The 21,198-nt window shown below is 48.8% G+C and overlaps 1 protein-coding gene across 1 annotated transcript; it reads right to left on the bottom strand.

Moving 5' to 3' along the window:
* Positions 1-6: 6 nt before the first annotated feature.
* LOC124019188 (very-long-chain enoyl-CoA reductase-like) lies at positions 7-20,932 on the bottom strand (the record flags this gene model as incomplete). The annotated part of the gene is made up of 6 exons (XM_046334575.1): positions 20,814-20,932; positions 13,519-13,569; positions 8,502-8,553; positions 1,786-1,927; positions 1,373-1,478; positions 7-48 (listed from the first exon to the last, which is right to left on the bottom strand). Coding segments are annotated over exons 1-6 (408 nt in total), but the record flags the coding sequence as incomplete, so codon positions are not given.
* Positions 20,933-21,198: the final 266 nt, after the last annotated feature.

Below are 21,198 nucleotides of genomic sequence, written 5' to 3'. Positions count from 1 at the left end.
AATATAGTAGGCCATCCAGGCAGCAAAGCCCCAGTAGTAGGTGCAGTTCTGGAACACAGGAACACAGAACACACTTTATCACACACAGGCTTCATCCCAAATTCCTTATATACTGCACTACCTTTTAACCAGGGCCCATTACCCTATCCACTATATAGTGCACTACTTTTGACCAGAGTCATATGGGCCCTGATCAAAAGTAGCGCATTACATAGGAAATAGGGAGCCAATTAGGATGCGGACCACAGTGTCAAATGACCCCAGAATCTCTCAGCAGGTTCAAAGGTCACCCTGGGTGGAAGAGACAGGCTAGGTTTCCCTAGATGAGGTATGTGTAAGGTGATACACCATCACGATGAGGGAAGAGGGCAACTAAGGCTGTGGTGTGTGTCAGAGAGAGAACGAGTCAGTGTGTGTGTGTGTGTTATGAATGTGTGTGTGTGTCAGTATGTGTGTGCATGAGTCAGTGTGTGTGTGTGTGTGTTATGAATGTGTGTGTGTGTCAGTATGTGTGTGCATGAGTCTGTGTGTGTGTGTGTGTTATGAATGTGTGTGTGTGTCAGTATGTGTGTGCATGAGTCTGTGTGTGTGTGTGTGTGTGTGTGTGTGTGTGTGTGTGTGTGTGTGTGTGTGTGTGTGTGTGTGTGTGTGTGTGTGTGTGTGTTATGAATGTGTGTGTGTGTCAGTATGTGTGTGCATGAGTCAGTGTGTGTGTGTGTGTGTGTGTGTGTGTTATGAATGTGTGTGTGTGTCAGTATGTGTGTGCATGAGTCAGTGTGTGTGTGTGTGTGTGTGTGTGTTATGAATGTGTGTGTGTCAGTGTGTGTGTGCATGAGTCAGTGTGTGTGTGTGTGTTATGAATGCGTGTGTGTGTGTCAGTATGTGTGTGCATGAGTCAGTGTGTGTGTGTGCGCGTCAGGGTGTGTTATGAATGCGTGTGTGTGTGTACCATCTGTGTGTGTGTTATGAATGTGTGTGTGTGTCAGTATGTGTGTGCATGAGTCAGTGTGTGTGTGTGTGCGCGTCAGGGTGTGTTATGAATGCGTGTGTGTGTGTACCATCTGTGTGTGTGTTATGAATGTGTGTGTGTGTCAGTATGTGTTATGAATGCGTGTGTGTGTGTACCATCTGGGTGTGTGTTATGAATGTGTGTGTGTGTCAGTATGTGTGTGCATGAGTCAGTGTGTGTGTGTGTCAGGGTGTGTTATGAATGCGTGTGTGCACCATCTGTGTGTGTGTTATGAATGTGTGTGTGTGTGTCATGAGTCAGTGTGTGTGTGTGTGTGTGTTATGTTATGAGTGTGTGTGTGTGTTATGAATGAGTGTGTGTGCAATGAATGCGTGTGTGTGTGCATGCGTCAGTGTGTGTCACCTTGAAGATGTTGCGTAACGGCATGGTCCCGTGGGAGAAGCGATGGACAAACAGGGTCTCCAGGAGTCTCTTCAGGTAATGGAAGGAGTGACACATACAGGCTAGACTGGGATCACACACAAACTACATTACCCAACATGCACCAGGATACTCACCATAGAAACCAAAGACAATGGTTCTCCTTATTCCTGCCATTTGTAGTTTGATGAACTAGAGTTCAACTAGCAGACAAATATGATTCACATCTAACAAGCGGCTCATTGTAGTTCCACTCAGATATACAGTCGTCTGACTACAGTCGTCTGCACGACCCTGTGTGTGTGTGTGTGTGTGTGTGTGTGTGTGTGTGTGTGTGTGTGTGTGTGTGTGTGTGTGTGTGTGTGTGTGAGAGAGAGAGAGAGAGAGAGACTCACTGTACGACCCAGTGCTTGCTGGTGGTGAAGTCATATTTGGGGGCGTAGATGAAGGGAACACGGAAGTAGAACATTAGGTAGAGGAGAAGAGGACCACCATACTCTGTCAGAAACACCTGAGAGACAATCAGAGACCTATTTCAATTGACTGATTTCCTTATTGTTGCATTTATATTTTTTGTTCAGCATAATATAGTCCAGGTCCAGATCATTCATCAACCCTGTTGTGTCAGAGCTCCAGATCATTCATCAACCCTGTTGTGTCAGAGCTCCAGATCATTCATCAACCCTGTTGTGTCAGAGCTCCAGATCATTCATCAACCCTGTTGTGTCAGAGCTCCGGATCATTCATCAACCCTGTTGTGTCAGAGCTCCAGATCATTCATCAACCCTGTTGTGTCAGAGCTCCGGATCATTCATCAACCCTGTTGTGTCAGAGCTCCAGATCATTCATCAACCCTGTTGTGTCAGAGCTCCAGATCATTCATCAACCCTGTTGTGTCAGAGCTCCGGATCATTCATCAACCCTGTTGTGTCAGAGCTCCAGATCATTCATCAACCCTGTTGTGTCAGAGCTCCAGATCATTCATCAACCCTGTTGTGTCAGAGCTCCGGATCATTCATCAACCCCGTTGTCTCAGAGCTCCAGATCATTCATCAACCCTGTTGTCTCAGAGCTCCAGATTTACATTTACATTTAAGTAATTTAGCAGACGCTCTTATCCAGAGCGACTTACAGATCATTCATCAACCCTGTGGTGTCAGAGGTCAGCTCTCCTCCTCCTAGTGGAACACTGGTGTCTAGTCTGCCCAGCTCTCCTCCTAGTGGAACACTGGTGTTTAGTCTGCCCAGCTCTCCTCCTCCTCCTAGTGGAACACTGGTGTTTAGTCTGCCCAGCTCTCCTCCTAGTGGAACACTGGTGTCTAGTCTGCTCTCCTCCTCCTCCTAGTGGAACACTGGTGTCTAGTCTGCTCTCCTCCTCCTCCTAGTGGAACACTGGTGGAACAGCTCATTCCTCCTATGGAACACTGGTGTTGTCTGCCCAGCTCTCCTCCTCCTAGTGGAACACTGGTGTCTAGTCTGCCCAGCTCTCCTCCTCCTAGTGGAACACTGGTGTTTAGTCTGCCCAGCTCTCCTCCCTCCTCACTGGTGTTTAGTGGAAACACTGGTGTTTAGTCTGCCCAGCACTCTCCTCCTCCCTCCTAGTGGAACACTGGTGTTTAGTCTGCCCAGCTCTCCTCCTCCTCCTAGTGGAACACTGGTGTTTAGTCTGCCCAGCTCTCCTCCTCCTCCTAGTGGAACACTGGTGTCTAGTCTGCCCAGCTCTCCTCCTCCTCCTAGTGGAACACTGGTGTCTAGTCTGCCCAGCTCCTCCTCCTCCTAGTGGAACACTGGTGTCTAGTCTGCCCAGCTCTCCTCCTCCTCCTAGTGGAACACTGGTGTCTAGTCTGCCCAGCTCTCCTCCTAGTGGAACACTGGTGTTTAGTCTGCCCAGCTCTCCTCCTCCTAGTGGAACACTGGTGTCTAGTCTGCCCAGCTCTCCTCCTCCTAGTGGAACACTGGTGTTTAGTCTGCCCAGCTCTCCTCCTCCTAGTGGAACACTGGTGTTTAGTCTGCCTCTCCTCCTCCTCCTAGTGGAACACTGGTGTTTAGTCTGCCCAGCTCTCCTCCTCCTAGTGGAACACTGGTGTTTAGTCTGCCCAGCTCTCCTCCTCCTAGTGGAACACTGGTGTTTAGTCTGCCCAGCTCTCCTCCTCCTCCTCCTAGTGGAACACTGGTGTTTAGTCTGCCCAGCTCTCCTCCTCCTCCTAGTGGAACACTGGTGTTTAGTCTGCCCAGCTCTCCTCCTCCTAGTGGAACACTGGTGTTTAGTCTGCCCAGCTCTCCTCCTCCTCCTAGTGGAACACTGGTGTTTAGTCTGCCCAGCTCTCCTCCTAGTGGAACACTGGTGTTTAGTCTGCCCAGCTCTCCTCTCACTGGTGTTTAGTCTGCCCAGCTCTCCTCCTAGTGGAACACTGGTGTTTAGTCTGCCCAGCTCTCCTCCTAGTGGAACACTGGTGTTTAGTCTGCCCAGCTCTCCTCCTAGTGGAACACTGGTGTTTAGTCTGCCCAGCTCTCCTCCTCCTAGTGGAACACTGGTGTTTAGTCTGCCCAGCTCTCCTTGGAACACTGGTGTTTAGTCTGCCCAGCTCTCCTCCTCCTAGTGGAACACTGGTGTTTAGTCTGCCCAGCTCTCCTCCTCCTCCTAGTGGAACACTGGTGTTTAGTCTGCCCAGCTCTCCTCCTCCTCCTAGTGGAACACTGGTGTTTAGTCTGCCCAGCTCTCCTCCTCCTAGTGGAACACTGGTGTTTAGTCTGCCCAGCTCTCCTCCTAGTGGAACACTGGTGTTTAGTCTGCCCAGCTCTCCTCCTCCTCCTAGTGGAACACTGGTGTTTAGTCTGCCCAGCTCTCCTCCTAGTGGAACACTGGTGTTTAGTCTGCCCAGCTCTCCTCCTAGTGGAACACTGGTGTTTAGTCTGCCCAGCTCTCCTCCTCCTCCTAGTGGAACACTGGTGTTTAGTCTGCCCAGCTCTCCTCCTCCTCCTAGTGGAACACTGGTGTTTAGTCTGCCCAGCTCTCCTCCTCCTCCTAGTGGAACACTGGTGTTTAGTCTGCCCAGCTCTCCTCCTCCTCCTAGTGGAACACTGGTGTTTAGTCTGCCCAGCTCTCCTCCTAGTGGAACACTGGTGTTTAGTCTGCCCAGCTCTCCTCCTCCTCCTAGTGGAACACTGGTGTTTAGTCTGCCCAGCTCTCCTCCTCCTCCTAGTGGAACACTGGTGTTTAGTCTGCCCAGCTCTCCCCTCCTCCTAGTGGAACACTGGTGTTTAGTCTGCCCAGCTCTCCTCCTCCTAGTGGAACACTGGTGTTTAGTCTGCCCAGCTCTCCTCCTCCTCCTAGTGGAACACTGGTGTTTAGTCTGCCCAGCTCTCCTCCTCCTCCTCCTAGTGGAACACTGGTGTTTAGTCTGCCCAGCTCTCCTCCTCCTAGTGGAACACTGGTGTTTAGTCTGCCCAGCTCTCCCTCCTAGTGGAACACTGGTAGTCTGCCCAGCTCTCCTCCTAGTGGAACACTGGTGTTTAGTCTGCCCAGCCTCCTCCTAGTGGAACACTGGTGTTTAGTCTGCCCAGCTCACTACTGGTGTTTAGTCTGCCCAGCTCTCCTCCTCCTAGTGGAACACTGGTGTTTAGTCTGCCCAGCTCTCCTCCTAGTGGAACACTGGTGTTTAGTCTGCCCAGCTCTCCTCCTAGTGGAACACTGGTGTTTAGTCTGCCCAGCTCTCCTCCTCCTAGTGGAACACTGGTGTTTAGTCTGCCCAGCTCTCCTCCTCCTAGTGGAACACTGGTGTTTAGTCTGCCCAGCTCTCCTCCTAGTGGAACACTGGTGTTTAGTCTGCCCAGCTCTTCTCCTCCTCCTAGTGGAACACTGGTGTTTAGTCTGCCCAGCTCTCCTCCTCCTCCTAGTGGAACACTGGTGTTTAGTCTGCCAGCTCTGCCTCCTACCATCACTCTCCTCCTATAGATGGAACACTGTCCCCAGCTCCCTCCTCCAGTGGAACCTGCCCAGCTCCCTCAGTCTGCCCAGCTGAACACTGGTGTATAGTCTGAGCTCTCTCAACAAAACACTGGTAGTCTGCACCAAGGTCTTCTCCTCCTCCTAGTGGAACACTGGTCAGTCTGCCCACTACTCCTGTGGAACACTGGTGTTTATAGAACACTGGTGTTTACTGTCTTCATACAGTGGAACACTGGTGTGGTCTGCCCAGCTCTCCTGTCCTCCTGTGGTACACTGGTGTTTAGTCTGCCCAGTGGTACTCCTCCTCCCTAGTGGAACACTGATTTTAGTCTGCCCAGCTCTCCTCCTCCTAGTGGAACACTGGTGTTTAGTCTGCCCAGCTCTCCTCCAGGGAAGACTGGTGTCTAGTCTGCCCAGCTCTCCTCCTCAGTGGAACCTGGTTAGAGACTCTACCTCTGATAGTGGAACACTGGAGAGAAGTTCTTCTCAGCCTCCTAGTGGAACACTGGTGTTTAGATCCCAGTCATTACCCTCCTAGTGGAACCTGGTGTTTAGTCTGCATCACTCCTCCTCCTAGGAACATGGTGTAGGTCCTCCTAGTGTCCAGCCTCAGCCACCAGTCACCAGCCAGTCAGCCAGCCGGGCAGGGAGGATAAACTGTATCGCTCTGTTTTCCAGCCTGCCTACCATCACCCCTTCCTCCCCATGTCCCTCCCTCCCCACGTCCCTCCCTCCCTCAGTTAATGTGACAGAGACTTTAATAGTGATTCTCACAAAAACAGCCACCAAGGTCAGGAGGAAACTAATATACACACTGTTAGCCTGCTACCATCACTACTATGAAGATATCAGTGGATGCGTGTGCCTGTACCAGTGTAATGTAACTACTATACTATAGATATCAACACTGTCCTGTACTCAGCCTGCTACCATCACTGATTTGTCCCAGGTCTCAAGACTTGTACCAGCCTCTCATAACTACTATACTATAGATGGCACTGTCCTGTACCAGCCTTGGCTACTATACCTATAGATATCAAGACTGATTAATAACAGCCCCACAAACAAGTTGATATCAGTCATTCCTCCAGCCTGCTACCATCACTACTATACTATAGATATCAACACTGTCCTGTACCAGCCTGCTACATCACTACTATAGATATCAACACTGTCCTGTACCAGCCTGCTACCATCACTACTATACTATAGATATCAACACTGTCCTGTACCAGCCTGCTACCATCACTACTATACTATAGATATCAACACTGTCCTGTACCAGCCTGCTACCATCACTACTATACTATAGATATCAACACTGTCCTGTACCAGCCTGCTACCATCACTACTATACTATAGATATCAACACTGTCCTGTACCAGCCTGCTACCATCACTACTATACTATAGATATCAACACTGTCCTGTACCAGCCTGCTACCATCACTACTATACTATAGATATCAACACTGTCCTGTACCAGCCTGCTACCATCACTACTATAGATATCAACACTGTCCTGTACCAGCCTGCTACCATCACTACTATACTATAGATATCAACACTGTCCTGTACCAGCCTGCTACCATCACTACTATACTATAGATATCAACACTGTCCTGTACCAGGGGCAGCCTGCTACCATCACTACTATACTATAGATATCAACACTGTCCTGTACCAGCCTGCTACCATCACTACTATACTATAGATATCAACACTGTCCTGTACCAGCCTGCTACCATCACTACTATACTATAGATATCAACACTGTCCTGTACCAGCCTGCTACCATCACTACTATAATAGATATCAACACTGTCCTGTACCAGCCTGCTACCATCACTACTATACAACACTATAGATATCAACACTGTCCTGTACCAGCCTGCTACCATCACTACTATATATAGATATCAACACTGTCCTGTACCAGCCTGCTACCATCACTACTATACTATAGATATCAACACTGTCCTGTACCAGCCTGCTACCATCACTACTATACTATAGATATCAACACTGTCCTGTACCAGCCTGCTACCATCACTACTATACTATAGATATCAACACTGTCCTGTACCAGCCTGCTACCATCACTACTATACTATAGATATCAACACTGTCCTGTACCAGCCTGCTACCATCACTACTATACTATAGATATCAACACTGTCCTGTACCAGCCTGCTACCATCACTACTATAGATATCAACACTGTCCTGTACCAGCCTGCTACCATCACTACTATACTATAGATATCAACACTGTCCTGTACCAGCCTGCTACCATCACTACTATACTATAGATATCAACACTGTCCTGTACCAGCCTGCTACCATCACTACTATACTATAGATATCAACACTGTCCTGTACCAGCCTGCTACCATCACTACTATACTATAGATATCAACACTGTCCTGTACCAGCCTGCTACCATCACTACTATACTATAGATATCAACACTGTCCTCACTACTATAGATATCCAGCCTGCTACCATCACTACTATACTATAGATATCAACACTGTCCTGTACCAGCCTGCTACCATCACTACTATACTATAGATATCAACACTGTCCTGTACCAGCCTGCTACCATCACTACTATACTATAGATATCAACACTGTCCTGTACCAGCCTGCTACCATCACTACTATACTATAGATATCAACACTGTCCTGTACCAGCCTGCTATCATCACTACTATACTATAGATACAGTCTTCATACAGACTGAACATCAAGACTGGTCTTGGAGTTAGACATTACTATTCTCTTTTTATGGACTGTCTGGCTTCTCCAGACAGGATCTGAGACAGGTAGGGGGAGAGACCAGACAGGTAGGGGGAGACCAGACCAGACAGGTAGGGGGAGAGACCAGACAGGTAGGGGGAGAGATAGGGGGAGAGACAGACAGGTAGAGACCAGACAGGTAGGGGAGACCAGACAGGTAGAGACCAGACAGGTAGGGGAGACCAGACAGGTAGAGACCAGACAGGTAGAGACCAGACAGGTAGAGGGACAGACAGAGAAAGAAGACAGACACACAGACAACAGGGGGGTAAACTCTTTAGCTTTGAAATACTGTATATTGAAGTGAATTTAATTGCAGTGGAATGTGCTACTGTGTAATGTCAATCTAAGGTTGTACTCACGGCTTTTGTGGAACATAGACTTGATCTCCCCAATAGTGGCATTTGGCTCAACCTGCAAATCAAGAGAGATGAGTGGGATACACCCCTCCCCCCTCCTCCTCCTCATTGCCCTTTCATGTGATTACCAGTAAATTTATAATAATAATAATAATATATGCCATTTAGCTCTCGCTCTGGCCACACCCCCTGGGTACTGAGTATCAAACAGCTGGCATTATCACCACACACACACACACACACACACACACACACACACACACACATAACAGACACATACAGCGCCAAAACACACACACACACAGTCAAAGCCACACCGCAACAACAATCCCAAAAAGACAAACTGACAAAAGACGCACACACAACCATTTAACAGCGGCCACTCCCAGATTGATGCCAAGTCTGGAGGTTGAAGGGCTTGCGCTGAACCCTGTTCCCCCAGCCAGACTGCCTCATCCTGGGGGCTTAGCCCTCACATATCCCCCTAACTCCAGTCAGCAGGGACTGGATGGTTCTGCCCAGCCATGGGCCACTATAGTCAATACTAATCGCCGGGCAGAGGAACAACGGACAGTCCTTACTGGCTAGTTGATAAGGTCTAGGTGTTTGTACTGTATTGAAGGTGGGTCACAACAGTCAAACTGAAAGGTCCTAAACACTGGACTCCCCACCAGGCTGCTCCATTCTTTTTGACATCCTGACAACATTCACCAGACATTCTACTACTACTGTCTTTGTCAGTGACATCAGAGGTCTTCCCTCAGACATTCTATTCTCTTTATGACATCAGAGGTCTTCCCTCAGACATTCTATTCTCTTTATGACATCACTGAGTTCCTCTCCAGACATTCTATTCTCTTTATGACATCACCGAGGTCTTCCCTCAGACATTCTATTCTCTTTATGACATCACCGAGGTCTTCCCTCAGACATTCTATTCTCTTTATGACATCACCGAGGTCTTCCCTCAGACATTCTATTCTCTTTATGACATCACCGAGGTCTTCCCTCAGACATTCTATTCTCTTTATGACATCACCGAGGTCTTCCCTCAGACATTCTATTCTCTTTATGACATCACCGAGGTCTTCCCTCAGACATTCTATTCTCTTTATGACATCACTGAGTTCCTCTCCAGACATTCTAGTCTACTTATGACATCACAGGTCTTCCCCAGATATTCTACTCTCTCATGACATCACAGAGATTCTATTTATGACATTGCAGGTCTCCAAGATATTCTAGTGTCTTCATGACATCAGAGGTCTTTCCCAGAGATTCTACTCTTTATAAAATCAAAGTATTCTCCAGACATGATTTCATCACAGAGGTGAGGTCTTCAAGAGATTATAGTCTACTTGTGACATCACAGGTTTCCCCCAGACATTCCAGTCTCTTTATGACTTCACCCCAGACATTCTAGTCTCTTTATGACTTCACCCCAGACATTCTAGTCTCTTTATGACTTCACCCCAGACATTCTAGTCTCTTTATGACTTCACCCCAGACATTCTAGTCTCTTTATGACTTCACCCCAGACATTCTAGTCTCTTTATGACTTCACCCCAGACATTCTAGTCTCTTTATGACTTCACCCCAGACATTCTAGTCTCTTTATGACTTCACCCCAGACATTCCAGTCTCTTTATGACTTCACCCCAGACATTCCAGTCTCTTTATGACTTCACCCCAGACATTCTAGTCTCTTTATGACTTCACCCCAGACATTCTAGTCTCTTTATGACTTCACCCCAGACATTCTAGTCTCTTTATGACTTCACCCCAGACATTCTAGTCTCTTTATGACTTCACCCCAGACATTCTAGTCTCTTTACGACTTCACCCCAGACATTCTAGTCTCTTTATGACTTCACCCCAGACATTCCAGATAATTTACTAGACAACATCAGATTAGAATAACTCTATTCAACTCCACCAATATAAAATTCTAATAACCAAATCAAATACTCACTCCCACATCAAAGCCCTACTTCAGGAATCTCTATTTTCCAGGGTGCCGCAGTCTAAAGTGGGGGATGACGTGGCCATGGAAACTGTGTTAAGCTGAGAACAGGTCTCAGAGCAGTGGTAATCCTGCGAGGACGTGACCTGATACCTTGCAGCTCCTGTATGCCCTACTAATATCACAGTAACACCATACAGAACCTAATACAGTGCTATTAAACCTATAACACCATGATAAACCTAGCTAGATGTTACACCTGTCATTTAACCATCAGTCTATAACACCATGATAAACCTAGCTAGGTGTTACACCTGTCATTTAACCATCAGTCTATAACACCATGATAAACCTAGCTAGATGTTACACCTGTCATTTAACCATCAGTCTATAACACCATGATAAACCTAGCTAGATGTTACACCTGTCATTTAACCATCAGTCTATAACACCATGATAAACCTAGCTAGGTGTTACACCTGTCATTTAACCATCAGTCTATAACACCATGATAAACCTAGCTAGGTGTTACACCTGTCATTTAACCATCAGACTATAACACCATGATAAACCTAGCTAGGTGTTACACCTGTCATTTAACCATCAGTCTATAACACCATGATAAACCTAGCTAGATGTTACACCTGTCATTTAACCATCAGTCTAAAACACCATGATAAACCTAGCTAGGTGTTCCACCTCTAAGCCATAAGAATGATAGTTCACTACAGTCCTAGGTAGTACTGGTCACGATGGGCCGTTCTTGCTCAGACAAGGCTTAACTACTTCAGGTTGCACCTGGAGCTACACAGCACTATACAGACTGCCTGGGCTCAGACAGACAGACAGACAGCACTATACAGACTGCCTGGGCTCAGACAGACAGACAGCACTATACAGACTGCCTGGGCTCAGACAGACAGACAGCACTATACAGACTGCCTGGGCTCAGACAGACAGACAGACAGCACTATACAGACTGCCTGGGCTCAGACAGACAGACAGACAGCACTATACAGACTGCCTGGGCTCAGACAGACAGACAGACAGCACTATACAGACTGCCTGGGCTCAGACAGACAGACAGACAGCACTATACAGACTGCCTGGGCTCAGACAGACAGACAGACAGCACTATACAGACTGCCTGGGCTCAGACAGACAGACAGACAGCACTATACAGACTGCCTGGGCTCAGACAGACAGACAGACAGCACTATACAGACTGCCTGGGCTCAGACAGACAGACAGACAGCACTATACAGACTGCCTGGGCTCAGACAGACAGACAGACAGCACTATACAGACTGCCTGGGCTCAGACAGACAGACAGACAGCACTATACAGACTGCCTGGGCTCAGACAGACAGACAGACAGACAGAGCACTATACAGACTGCCTGGGCTCAGACAGACAGACAGACAGCACTATACAGACTGCCTGGGCTCAGACAGACAGACAGACAGCACTATACAGACTGCCTGGGCTCAGACAGACAGACAGACAGACAGACAGACAGACAGACAGACAGACAGCACTATACAGACTGCCTGGGCTCAGACAGACAGACAGACAGCACTATACAGACTGCCTGGGCTCAGACAGACAGACAGACAGCACTATACAGACTGCCTGGGCTCAGACAGACAGACAGACAGCACTATACAGACTGCCTGGGCTCAGACAGACAGACAGACAGCACTATACAGACTGCCTGGGCTCAGACAGCACTATACAGACTGCCTGGGCTCAGACAGACAGACAGCACTATACAGACTGCCTGGGCTCAGACAGCACTATACAGACTGCCTGGGCTCAGACAGACAGACAGCACTATACAGACTGCCTGGGCTCAGACAGACAGACAGACAGCACTATACAGACTGCCTGGGCTCAGACAGACAGACAGACAGCACTATACAGACTGCCTGGGCTCAGACAGACAGACAGACAGCACTATACAGACTGCCTGGGCTCAGACAGACAGACAGACAGCACTATACAGACTGCCTGGGCTCAGACAGACAGACAGACAGCACTATACAGACTGCCTGGGCTCAGACAGACAGACAGACAGCACTATACAGACTGCCTGGGCTCAGACAGACAGACAGACAGCACTATACAGACTGCCTGGGCTCAGACAGACAGACAGACAGACAGACAGACAGACAGACAGCACTATACAGACTGCCTGGGCTCAGACAGACAGACAGACAGCACTATACAGACTGCCTGGGCTCAGACAGACAGACAGACAGACAGACAGACAGACAGACAGACAGCACTGCCAGACTGCCTGGGCTCAGACAGACAGACAGACAGCACTATACAGACTGCCTGGGCTCAGACAGACAGACAGACAGACAGACAGACAGACAGACAGCACTATACAGACTGCCTGGGCTCAGACAGACAGACAGACAGCACTATACAGACTGCCTGGGCTCAGACAGACAGACAGACAGACAGACAGACAGACAGACAGACAGCACTATACAGACTGCCTGGGCTCAGACAGACAGACAGACAGACAGCACTATACAGACTGCCTGGGCTCAGACAGACAGACAGACAGCACTATACAGACTGCCTGGGCTCAGACAGACAGACAGACAGCACTATACAGACTGCCTGGGCTCAGACAGACAGACAGACAGACAGCACTATACAGACTGCCTGGGCTCAGACAGACAGACAGACAGCACTATACAGACTGCCTGGGCTCAGACAGACAGACAGCACTATACAGACTGCCTGGGCTCAGACAGACAGACAGACAGCACTATACAGACTGCCTGGGCTCAGACAGACAGACAGCACTATACAGACTGCCTGGGCTCAGACAGACAGACAGCACTATACAGACTGACTGGGCTCAGACAGACAGCACTTCTGACCTGAGTACAGTGGAACGTCCTACATTAGACTAATAGTCCTATCTAGCCTGCACCTGTTGCACTATTAAACACAGAGACACACAGATAGACGTACACACACAGATATAGACGTGTGCCCCCCCCCCACACACACACAGTATTTGTGAAGAGGTCTTACCTTGTCCAGGAAGCAGAGTTTGTCCTTGGTCTTGGCATCCAGAATCTCCACCTCAAAGAAAACCACAGCTTTCTTAGCCTTCTTAGCTTTGGGCCGTTTAACAGTGGGTGCTGGCACCCCTGGGACACTCCCCGGACCAGCCTTTTTGTGGGTAGCCCCCTCTAGTACTACGGTATCCATATCCACACTCCTCCACCACTAGCCTCTCTATTTAATCCCTTTGTCTGAAAAAAAAAACCCTTTTTCTCAAGTCCCTCAGTTTGAACAGAGAGAGGAGAACGGGGGCGCCTGGTTTCAGCTGTGGAAATAAATCTCTCTCCCCCTCGTTCGCTCTGTCGTTTTCCCTCCCATCCCTCCCTCCCTCCTTTCTATCATTCTGTCACCCCCCCCCCCCCACACACTCATTCCTTCTTCCCTGGCACGCTGGTTGCTTTATTTAACCCCACCCCCACACAGCCCTGCTCCCCTGTGAAGTCATGGCAGCAGGGAGCAAAGTTTATAGAACAGTAAGAAAAGTTGATGCATTCCTGTGTTGAGTTGATTTTGACCCCCCCACTAAGATACCAGAGCACCCCCTCCCCACACACTAAGATACCCGAGCACCCCCCCACACTATGGTTTTATAAACTGTGAAATCAATTGTTTTTGTTTGATATACATTTTAAAGTAAAAAAAAGTCTGCGCAATTCCATTACTGTAGAACTGCCCATTAAATGATGCTTTGTAGTCCACACACACCAAGCCAGGCATGGCTAGGATTTCTCTAGCTATTTAAACCCCCCTCCACATTCCATCTTCCTCAGTCTATATAAAGAACCCCCTGGGATAACAGTCTTTCCTTGTGCTGGGGGTCTAAAGCAGTACTGGACAGACAACATGTTTTAAACAAGTAGTTTTTTAAATTTCACTTCAGTGTTATGGTAGTAGTGTTATGGTAGTGTTATGGTAGTGTTATAGTAAATTAGGGTAGTGTTAGGGTAGGGCTTGTTATGGTTGGGATGGGGTAGTGTTAGGGTAGGGCTTGTTATGGTTGGGATGGGGTAGTGTTAAACTGGTAGGGCTTGTTTGGCTGGGATGGGGTAGTGTTAATTAGGGCTGGGGTAGTGTTAAATGAGGGCTTGTTATGGGTGGGATGGGGTAGTGTTATGGTAGGGCATTGTTAGGGTTTCTGGGGTAGTGTTATGGTAGGGCTGGGATAGTGTTATGGTAGTCTATAGTGTTAAAGTAGGGCTGGGGTAACAGTCTTTATTGGCTAGGGTTATGGTAGGGCTGTAGACAACTGGTCATAGCTGGGGTAGTGTTATGGTAGGGCTGGGGTAGTGTTATGGTAGTGTTATGGTAGTGTTATGGTAGTGTTATGGTAGGGCTTGTTATGGTAGGGCTGGGGTAGTGTTATGGTAGGGCTGGGGTAGTGTTATGGTAGGGCTGGGGTAGTGTTATGGTAGGGCTGGGGTAGTGTTATGGTAGGGCTGGGGTAGTGTTAGGGTAGGGCTGGGGTAGTGTTAGGGTAGGGCTGGGGTAGTGTTATGGTAGTGTTATGGTAGGGCTTGTTATGGTAGGGCTGGGGTAGTGTTCTGGTAGGGCTGGGGTAGTGTTATGGTAGTGTTATGGTAGGGCTTGTTATGGTAGGGCTGGGGTAGTGTTATGGTAGGGCTGGGGGAGTGTTATGGTAGGGCTGGGGGAGTGTTATGGTAGGGCTGGGGGAGTGTTATGGTAGGGCTGGGGGAGTGTTATGGTAGGGCTGGGGGAGTGTTATGGTAGGGCTGGGGTAGTGTTATGGTAGGGCTTGTTATGGTAGGGCTGGGGTAGTGTTATGGTAGGGCTGGGGTAGTGTTAGGGTAGTGTTATGGTAATGGGGTAGTGTTATTTAGGGCTGGGATAGTGTTATGGTAGGGCTGGGGTAGTGTTATGGTGTTTCTAGGGTAGGGCTGGGGTAGTGTTATGGTAGGGCTGGGATAGTGTTAGGGTAGGGCTGGGGTAGTGTTAGGGTAGGGCTGGGATAGTGTTAGGGTAGGGCTGGGGTAGTGTTAGGGTAGGGCTGGGGTAGTGTTAGGTTAGGGCTGGGGTAGTGTTATGGTAGTTTTAGGGTAGTGTTAGGGTAGGGCTGGGGTAGTGTTATGGGTAGGGCTGGGGTATGTTATGGTAGTGTTAGGGTAGGGCTGGGGTAGTGTTATGGTAGTGTTAGGGTAGGGCTGGGGTAATGTTAGGTAGGGCTGGGGTTAGTGTTAGGGTAGGGCTGGGGTAGTGTTAGGGTAGGGCTGGGGTAGTGTTAGGGTAGGGCTGGGGTAGTGTTAGGGTAGGGCTGGGGGAGTGTTAGGGTAGGGGTGTTAGGGTAGGGGTAGTGTTATGGTAGGGCTGGGGTAGTGTTATGGTAGGGCTGGGGTAGTGTTATGGTAGGGCTGGGGTAGTGTTATGGTAGGGCTGGGGGAGTGTTAGGGTAGGGCTGGGGGAGTGTTATGGTAGGGCTGGGGGAGTGTTATGGTAGGGCTGGGGGAGTGTTGATGGTAGGGCTGGGGTAGTGTTATGGGGGCTAGTGTTATGGTAGTGTTGGGGTAGTGTTATGGTAGGGCTGGGGGAGTGTTATGGTAGGGCTGGGGTAGTGTTATGGTAGGGCTGGGGTATTGTTATGGTAGGGCTGGGGTAGTGTTAGGGGGGTAGTGTTAGGGTAGGGCTGGGGTAGTGTTAGGGTAGGGCTGGGGTAGTGTTATGGTAGGGCTGGGGTAGTGTTAGGGTAGGGCTGGGATAGTGTTATGGTAGGGCTGGGGTAGTGTTAGGGTAGGGCTGGGGTAGTGTTATGGTAGGGCTGGGGTAGTGTTAGGGTAGGCTGGGATAGTGTTATGGTAGGGCTGGGGTAGTGTTATGGTAGTGTGATGGTAGTGTTATGGTAGTGTTATGGTAGGGCTGGGGTAGTGTTATGGTAGGGCTGGGGTATTGTTATGGTAGTGTTAGGGTAGTGTTAAGGTAGGGGTAGTGTTAGGGTAGGGCTGGGGTAGTGTTAGGGTAGGGCTGGGGTAGTGTTATGGTAGGGCTGGGGTAGTGTTAGGGTAAGGCTGGGATAGTGTTATGGTAGGGCTGGGGTAGTGTTATGGTAGTGTTGGGGTAGTGTTAGGGTAGGGCTGGGGTAGTGTTAGGGTAGGGGTGGGGTAGTGTTAGGGTAGGGCTGGGGTAGTGTTAGGGTAGGGCTGGGGTAGTGTTAGGGTAGGGCTGGGGTAGTGTTAGGGTAAGGCTGGGATAGTGTTATGGTAGGGCTGGGGTAGTGTTATGGTAGTGTTATGGTAGTGTTAGGGTAGTGTTAGGGTAGTGTTAGGGTAGTGTTAGGGTAGGGGTAGTGTTATGGTAGGGCTGGGGTAGTGTTATGGTAGTGTTAGGGTAGTGTTAAGGTAGTGTTATGGTAGGGCTGGGGTAGTGTTATGGTAGGGCTGGGGTAAAACGTGTTAAAACGGGAGCTCTAGTGTTACAGCATTGGTAGCTAAATTGGGGTAGTGTTAGGTTGGAGTGTTATGGTGCTGGGGTAGTGTGTGACTGAGTGGGGAAGACAGAGGGTTTGGTAGGCACTCCAGTTCATTATAGTGCACTAATAGGTCCCCTGTTATGGTAGACAGAAACAGAGGGATTGTTATGGTAGTGTTATAGTGCACTAATAGTAGGGTCCCCTCCCTGTTACAGGTTGACAGAAACAGAGGGAGTGTTAGAACACTCCAGTTCATTATAGTGCACTAATAGTAATAGGTCCCCTTATCTACAGGTTACAGGAGGGATTCGGGTACACTCCAGTTCATTATAGTGCACTAATAGTAATAGGTCCCCTCCCTCTCTTAGGTTGACAGGGTACAGAGGGATTGTTAACACTAGTTCATGGTAGGGCACTAATAGGTCCCCTCCCTCTCTAGGGTTGACAGAAACAGAGGGATTCGTAGAACACTGGAGTTCATTATAGTGCACTAATAGGTCCCCTCCCTCTCTACAGGTTGACAGAAACAGAGGGATTCGTAGAACACTCCAGTTCATTATAGTGCACTAATAGGTCCCCTCCCTCTCTACAGGTTGACAGAAACAGAGGGATTCGTAGAACACTCCAGTTCATTATAGTGCACTAATAGGTCCCCTCCCTCTCTACAGGTTGGCAGACGGTGTATCTCCTGTCTACTGGACTCTGGCTCCTGGCATCTCCACACCGTTCTTCTCACTGACACACAGGTCAGTGTTAATGATTAGTGTTATTTACTGGTTGTTCCAGCACAGAAATGCACTGTGAGCTTAGCACAACGTTCTCTACGGACAGACCTGATGATGATGTAGTGGACTAGCAACTGATCTAAAGTCAGGTATATTCTACCACCGGAATGGTTAATATTAGCATTGTGCGTATGGTAATCTGATCCTAGATCTGTGGTATGGTGGATTGAGTGTCCATCTTCACCCAGTGTGTGTTGTTGTCAGTGCAGCGAGGCAGCAGGTGTCATGCCTTGGTCTATATTTACTATTACAGTGCTTTGGCTCCACCTTGTGGATATGTGTTATAACTACATCAGCAGTGATTTTGTGTTGTGATGAATGTATTCATTGGAGATCATTTGGATTCAAGATGAATGCAGACAGTAATGCAGACAGTGATCTGGTTGATTGTTAGCAATCCTTCCCTGATGGCCAATGACGCATTGATACAGGCCCAACATTTATTCTATAGTCAAATGCACCTCTTACCAGTGCAATAACATGTCTATATTGGGCTTCCTGCAGACTAATCTAGATATTACTGTAGCCTGCTGGTATGTCAGCTTTACGACGGCCTCCAAGAGTTCTGGACCTTTCCGGCAGAACACTAGGTTACATTGTAGCAGGCGAGCGGCTCCCAGCTCCTCTATAGCTGTTCTGTCCCTCAATTACTACATTAGAAAGAGAACTTTCTTGGAATGAAAACCTCCCAGTGCAGAGGCATCAGACAGACCTGGGTTGAAGTACTATTTCAAATGCATCATTTGCTTGATTGAACTTTCCTGGCTTTAACACAGACCAATGGAATAGTCCAATAGCTGTAAACGTGAACCCATCTACAACTCTAGATAGGCTAGAGGGCAAACTCTCAAAGTATTGGATCGAGTTCAAATATCTTGTACGAGGAGGAGGAGACATGGGGAGGGGAGGGAACCCACTGGTTGGGGCGGGAACCCACTGGTCGGGGCGGGAACCCACTGGTCGGGGCGGGAACCCACTGGTCGGGGCGGGAACCCACTGGTCGGGGCGGGAACCCACTGGTCGGGGCGGGAACCCACTGGTCGGGGCGGGAACCCACTGGTCGGGGCGGGAACCCACTGGTCGGGGCGGGAACCCACTGGTCGGGGCTGGAACCCTTGGGGCTGGAACCCTTGGGGCTGGAACACACTGGTCGGGGCTGGAACACACTGGTTGGGGCTGGAACCCACTGGTCGGGGCTGGAACCCTTGGGGCTGGAACCCACTGGTCGGGGCGGGAACCCACTGGTCGGGGCAGGAACCCACTGGTCGGGGCTGGAACCCACTGGTCGGGGCTGGAACCCACTGGTCGGGGCTGGAACCCACTGGTCGGGGCTGGAACCCACTGGTCGGGGCTGGAACCCACTGGTCGGGGCTGGAACCCACTGGTCGGGGCTGGAACCCACTGGTTGGGGCACTTCTAACTCTACACAACTCCCCAAACTGGCTCCTTCACATCCTGTCCATTGGGTTTGGTCGGCACACCTGCTGTAGCTTCAGTCCTGGTAGCCATGACAACACCTGCTGTAGCTTCAGTCCTGGTAGCCATGACAACACCTGCTGTAACTTCAGTCCTGGTAGCCATGACAACACCTGCTGTAGCTTCAGTCCTGGTAGCCATGACAACACCTGTTGTAGCTTCAGTCCTGGTAGCCATGACAACACCTGCTGTAGCTTCAGTCCTGGTAGCCATGACAGCACCTGCTGTAGCTTCAGTCCTGGTAGCCATGACAGCACCTGCTGTAGCTTCAGTCCTGGTAGCCATGACAGCATCTGCTGTAGCTTCAGTCCTGGTAGCCATGACAGCACCTGCTGTAGCTTCAGTCCTGGTAGCCATGACAGCACCTGCTGTAGCTTCAGTCCTGGTAGCCATGACAGCACCTGCTGTAGCTTCAGTCCTGGTAGCCATGACAGCACCTGCTGTAGCTTCAGTCCTGGTAGCCATGACAACACCTGCTGTAGCTAGCTGGCCTGCAGTCTAGAAAGCGGTTTTAAAATCTGACTGTAGGAGGATTAACTCCCCTCTAGACACTGATATAAAATCAGGTTGTATGCGATTACCCCCAAATGGCCAAGGTTAGGTTTAGTGGGGGTTAATCTGCTCCTAGATCTGTGTGTATTGGGTCTGAGAGAGCCACAAGGACAACACATGTAGAGGTAAATGTCTATGGGTCTGTCTGCCTATACAGCCATGAGAGTGAAGGTGGTTATGTGTTTCAGAGGACATAGTAACTACCATTATTGCCTGTTTGCTATGAATTTAACACAGTAACACAGTGGGCTGTGATATGATTAAATATACATCTTTGCATGCAGCCTTTCTTGCTCACCATATAACTTTGTCTCGTATTTGTGATTGAAAAACCTAAGTCGACGAGGCTATGTGCAATAGGAGTTTAGATTTAAGCTAGGCCTAGTTGTGTCATCACTTTACTCTCCTATATGCAGATCAACAGACTGTCAAGTCAGTCTGATATGAGACGCAGTGGCCTCTTTATGTTCATACAGTAAAGTAGTGTAACGGTCAACACTTCTACCCAAGAGGCTACATTATTGTACGACACGACACTCCCCACAAGGTTAGATTTGTTGCGCACTTGACTGTTCACCTGCAATGATAGATAGTCTCGCTGCCCCGCAATGAAGCAACAATGTCGAGATAAGAACTCTTCAGCGTTCCAATCCACCAGCGGCGGCACAGCCTAGTTTATGCATTGTGAGAAAACGACTGGTATATAGATACATAAACTAGTAACCTATCTGTTGGTTGGTTTGCTGTTTATTGTGAAAGTAGAAGTGATAGGCTATATCCATGATATGTGAATTGCAGGCAAGTAGACTACAAGTTGGACCAGAGAGTCCACAAGCACACCACACCACCCGGGCGCTGGAGGCTTTGACATCCGAGTGAGCTCGTCTCTGTTCTCCAGCGTTTCCTACCATCCTAAATCTGACCGTCGGGATACGAACTGACAATCTTACAACACCGGTAATGAAACAGCTAGAAATATAATGTACAGAATCCCGATTAAAGGTTTCGAGTTACAGCGGATACTATCTTACCTCGTAATGCTTCATCTTGGCAGTTTGTGCTCGCTCTCATCCAAGGTGAGCGACGGGTCGTGCCTTCCAATCAGAGCAAGAGGAAGCAGTGATGGCTTTCAGGTACCCAATTGGTCCAATGATTGGGAAGTCCAATGGTTACCTATTTAATATCATGTCCAATCAATGTGTCGGAAAGCTAAGTAGATATGCCGTACTTCCTGTACTGTAGCCAATGGGGGAGTAGATTAAAAAATGGAGTGATTCGTTTGGACAAATGGGAGATGCGGGATAAATTGTATTAGCGGGTGATTATGTTAGTAAATCTTACGTTATCAACACCAGGGCAAGCTACATACTGACTTTACAGATCAGCAATTTTACTTCGTAGATTACTGACTGTTAT

Source organism: Oncorhynchus gorbuscha, unplaced genomic scaffold (genome assembly GCF_021184085.1).
Source record: "Oncorhynchus gorbuscha isolate QuinsamMale2020 ecotype Even-year unplaced genomic scaffold, OgorEven_v1.0 Un_scaffold_763, whole genome shotgun sequence".
Lineage (NCBI taxonomy): Eukaryota > Metazoa > Chordata > Actinopteri > Salmoniformes > Salmonidae > Oncorhynchus > Oncorhynchus gorbuscha.
Note: the sequence above shows the minus strand (reverse complement) of the source record. Positions and strands in the feature narration are given on the sequence as shown.